The sequence below is a fragment of the Haplochromis burtoni genome, unplaced genomic scaffold (genome assembly GCF_018398535.1).
Source record: "Haplochromis burtoni strain Fernald_Lab_line unplaced genomic scaffold, NCSU_Asbu1 Contig_255, whole genome shotgun sequence".
Lineage (NCBI taxonomy): Eukaryota > Metazoa > Chordata > Actinopteri > Cichliformes > Cichlidae > Haplochromis > Haplochromis burtoni.
Window position 1 is genome coordinate 56,244 of NW_024582616.1, and position 4,790 is coordinate 61,033.

At 39.8% G+C, this 4,790-nt stretch overlaps 1 protein-coding gene across 2 annotated transcripts in view; it reads left to right on the forward strand.

Annotated features, from left to right (window-relative positions):
- The window catches only part of dhrs12la (dehydrogenase/reductase 12-like a), a 26,013-nt gene extending 24,953 nt beyond the window's left edge, over window positions 1-1,060 (forward strand). For both annotated transcript variants that reach the window (XM_042227338.1, XM_042227339.1), the window contains exon 10: window positions 108-1,060. In XM_042227338.1, the coding sequence (XP_042083272.1) occupies window positions 108-223 (116 nt within the window). In that variant the 3' untranslated portion in view covers window positions 224-1,060. The remainder of the gene's footprint in view (window positions 1-107) is intronic.
- The last annotated feature ends 3,730 nt before the right edge of the window (window positions 1,061-4,790 follow it).

Genomic DNA, 4,790 nt, shown 5'->3' on the forward strand with positions numbered 1-4,790 from the left:
TTTTGTAAGTGCAACCCATCATGTTAACATTAGTGTTTGTGTGTGTGTGTGTGTGTGTGTGTGTGTGTGTGTGTGTGTGTGTGTGTGTGTGTGTTTGTTTGCAACAGACCGGAAGATGGTGTCCACCCACCTGCCTTTGGCCTGGACCCACAGCTCCCCTCTGGAGGAACAAAAGTTAATGTCTGTACTGGAGGACTTAGCCAAGACGTTTCAGTCACACTAAGTAGGCAGGAGACCAGTACAACACTAACGCAACAAGTTTACACCGACTGAGGCTGGGCTCAGATTTTTCTTTTTCTTTTTTTAAACAGAACAGATAAAGTTCCCCAGGTATTGGAGTAAGAATGAATCTTCAGTGCCCATTTAAAGTGGCAGTGCTATCTGTAGCCGCTAGTTTTAAGTAGGAGTGTGAGTGCTAAGATGTGTTTGGGAATCCCAGCCTCATAATGCCAAACTAAAGTCACAGATGATGAAGGGATTAGCGAGATTTGTAATGCTTTATTACTACTTGAATAAAGAAGCTTTTTTATGTCTTTTGGACTTCATAAGAACTAAACACTTTATTGTAGAAGTGTTTGATAGTGATGCCTTTATGAGTTATTGTGTCGATTTGGAGATCCCTCATTAAGCACAGACAGCACAACCTGTCACTGAGACTTTATTAAAGTTGTCGATCAGATGGGAATCTGATGGGACCAAAGTCACACACGACCAGCCACGGGTTCAGTGTCCTGCTTGTGTTCTGATGACTTACAAACGTAAGCATGTGTGTTTGAAAGCTCTGTAAGTAACCTGTGTATTTGCTTTACTGTAGTGTAGTTTTTGTAATGTTCAGGCTGAACCCAGACTGGTATTGTGCTGTACTCTTTATGAGCTTAGACACAGTGCAGCAGCATCACTTGACACATGCAATAAAATCTGTAGATTTATATTTGGTGATATCTGCCGAGCACCTTAAAAACAAAAAAAACAAAACAAACTGTTTTACTTACTGTGACTGCACTTGACTTTCTTGTAAATGCTTGCTTGAATAAAGAACAGCAGTGCTCGTTTTCTGTGAGTTTGTTCAACAGTTCTTACAAATGGAAAGAAAAAAACCCAACAACCCACAGTCAAAGAAAGATATCAAATATTTTATTGGGCATCATATTTTTCTCTCTGTACTCTGGCCAGAGGGGACAGAGAGACCAAAGTCAGCTCCGTATTGTCAACAGTATTTCAAAATACAGTTATCTGGAGATATTAACATCTTGTTTGGAACAGCAAGTGTCTTTTACAAGCAGTTGAAAGAGGAAAAAGTCAAGACAGAAATCAGCTTACAGAGTTTGATATTATGGGCGGTGGTGTTGTGGAATATGAGTCACGTTTTACGTGTTAAAGTGGCCTCTCATCCATTTTAGTGTTTGCTAAAAACAACAAAAATGACTCCTGTTCAAGACTATGAAAGAAAAGGAACTAAGACATTAACCACAGGATGAAAAAAAAAAACCCAGCTTGCTTCTGGCACTGGCAGACAATGTTGAAGATCTACTTTGTTCGCCATTTCTGCAAACAAAGAATCCAGGAGTTTCTCATACTATTAACACCCATCTGCCGTGCCTCTGACAGAAGACATGATAAGAATTAATGACTGGAGGAGACTCTAATGAAAGGAGAGCACTGACTCCTAATTGTACAGCAGCAGGACCATCAACCCTGTTAATCCCTAATGAATCATGGTGGTGTGTTTTTTTCCCCCTAACAATACTTTGGGGTAGGACTGAAAGAACAGTCTGCCAACACTGACCAACTGCTCATCAGCCAGTTGCTGTTGCCCATTTCTGATACCACAGAGGCTCAGATAACAACAACAGCCTTGGAAATAAGTGAATACACGTTTAAGCTGCACTGAGGTTATCACATTAATAATGACTCAATTACAAGCAGAAAAACCCTAAGGCTGAAAAAAAAGGAAACCAGTTCTTCAAATGGTTACTTGAGGCAGGCTCTGTCCTCACAGACCCCCGTGAAGGAATGGACAACTTTACAGCAGAGATAAACATCTGGTCTCTATAGCTATTTTCTGCAGTTGTGACAAAAGTTAGGGTAATTTTCTTCAGCCCCCCCCCCCTTTTTTTTTTTTGTTTAAATCAGCGGTCCCCAACCCCTGGGCCTCGGACTGGTACCGGGCCGTGAGAATTGAGGCTCAGGTGTGAAATGTATGGTTTTCAGGGGTTTTATCGGTTTTCAGCGTTATTTTGTTATCGTTTTTATCGTTAACTCTGTTTTCCTGGGTCTTTTCACGTGTGTTATGAATAACTATTTTTCAGTACCGGTACTAGTTTTATTTTGTTGTATTTATCCGTGACACCTTAAAGGCCGGTCCGTGAAAATATTGTCGGGCATAAACCGGTCCGTGGCGCAAAAACGGTTGGGGACCGCTGGTTTAAATTATATTTGGGCATAAAGTTTGGATTATACTGTCAGCAACATGCCAGTGTTGTTCACTTTTCATTCTGGTGTGAAAGTAAAACAAATAAATCAGTGGCCCTGAGAGGTCAAAAGGCACAGCAACCTAAGAAAACACCGGAAAAGCGAAAAACACTGCAAAAGCACACAAAATACAACAGAAGGAAAAAAAAAACAAAAAAAAAAAACTTCCATTGACTTGTGTGTGATTTTTTAAATTTTTCTATTGGTCCTAAATGTCAAATAGACATTTTACTATTTGCTGGTGTTTCCTTAAGTATGTGTTTGACCTCTCAGGTCAAACGTAGTTTTAATGTTAAAACTTTTAACTTTGGACTCTTCTCCTCTCAGCTTGGCTCCTGCCAGTTACAAAATACAAATACGCAGCTTTAATAATATTATTTTTTAATAAGTGCACAAATTTTAAGTCATGTTTTATACCAGAGCTTGTGTCCACTTTGTGAAGAAATAAATCCCAAAAGAACCCAATATGTATGCTGACATTTAAAAATAAATTACCCTTCCTGTAAAGCTTTACATTATTGTCAGCTATCAGTCTAACCCCAAGTATAGCATTGTGTGCATGTAAATCATACATTATTTTGCTATAACAATCATCCCAAACTAACCAATCTCCATCCATGTAGCCATGTAAAATACTACATGATCCAACACCACAGATCATTTCAACATTAGCCAGTTTGCATGTGCTTTACTGAAGGTCTAGTTTGTCATTTATAACAAGGGAAATAAAGAAAACTAAGGATCCATTTACACTGATAACTGATAAATACTTTACTACAAATATAAATATACACTACATAATCAAAAAACTGGAATGTGAGTACATTTTGAAATCAGGAGTTCCAACATAATGTTCATTTGTCCACTTACAATAAGGCAAGCGTTAGTCTGACATGAAGGGATATTAGCCGCTATTTACAAGGATGCTACATGGAATTAAGCTATCGTTACTTCCACAGATTAACTTACCAAAAAATGTTTTCTTTAATTCAAAAAGCAACCATTGTGCAAGTAAGTGCAGTGCTGAGAACGTTATGAGACATCCTTAATGTACAGATGCACATCTGTGTTTAATCTGGGACACTGAAAAAAATCAGAAAGGGTGAGAGGAAACGAGAGCTTTGTGATGACATGAGTGCATGAGAGTGAGCGCGAGTGAACAGTCATAAGCACTGGCAAACCATTTAAAAAGGCTTTGTGTCCTTCTCTCTTTAAGGCTTTTGAAGGAACGCAGGCAGCACTCAGCTGTACCTCGATTTAGCTGGAGAAAAATTCAGCACGTCAGCATTAAGTGCTACATTAGTTTAGAGTACCTGTCTAGTACCCAAGAGCCTTTGTGGTGGCAGGAAATCAATTTTTACACCACAATTTTAAATATTTTCCACAGAAAGCGACGCATATCTAAGAGGTGGCATGCTGCTGTGCTTTTTGAAAAACTCATTTGCACCAGCATGACGTTAGGGAATTTAACCTACAAAGCTAACGCTAATCACATCTCAAACGGTAATGCAGCTCCTCGGAATGGTGGCGACAGGACTTTGTGGCTGTCGGCGCCCGTTCATATGAATGTTTCCAACTTTTACATCCTTCACCTGAGACGATGAGACGGAGGCTTGGTCACTGATGTCACGCAGCTGCATCAAATGCCCTGGGAGATATTTTATCAAGAGATTTCCTTCATCCTTCACGGAAGCGCCTGTTCTATTAATTTTCACATTACACATTTATTTAAGGTAAAATTGACATCAACAGAGCCCCGCCTAGTGACAACCTACTGATGTAAAACCTCCTGAGAGTGATTTAAGGCCAACTAGTGAAAGAAATCAGAGACAGAGAGAGTCATTTCAAGCATCCACCTCCACACACGTGACACAGGGCTATATACAGATGGTATGCTGTGATATGCAGTTTGTGGGCCACACTAATAAGCAAGGGAAGTTTTCACAGGAATGGCTAGTCAGCATTTTAGTGAAACACATACAATTCAAGGCCAAGAAAAAAGAAAAAGGAAAAAAGGACCTTTGTCAAAAGAAGCAATCAGATATACTTGAATGTAAACACTGATATCAATACCATTCGTCTCTTAGGAGAACCTGTTAGAGCACATGCACACATGTACACGCACACAGCCCTCGTTGTGCTTAGGGTTGCGTTTCAGATCAGAGCATCAAATCAGTCAAACACAGTCTGATGTAAGACTGATGGTGAAATTAAAGAAAAGATTGTTATGAGAAGCAAAAAGAATGTGGAGGGCTGCACGCACGCACACACACACACACGCACACACGCACGCACACACACACACACACACACACACA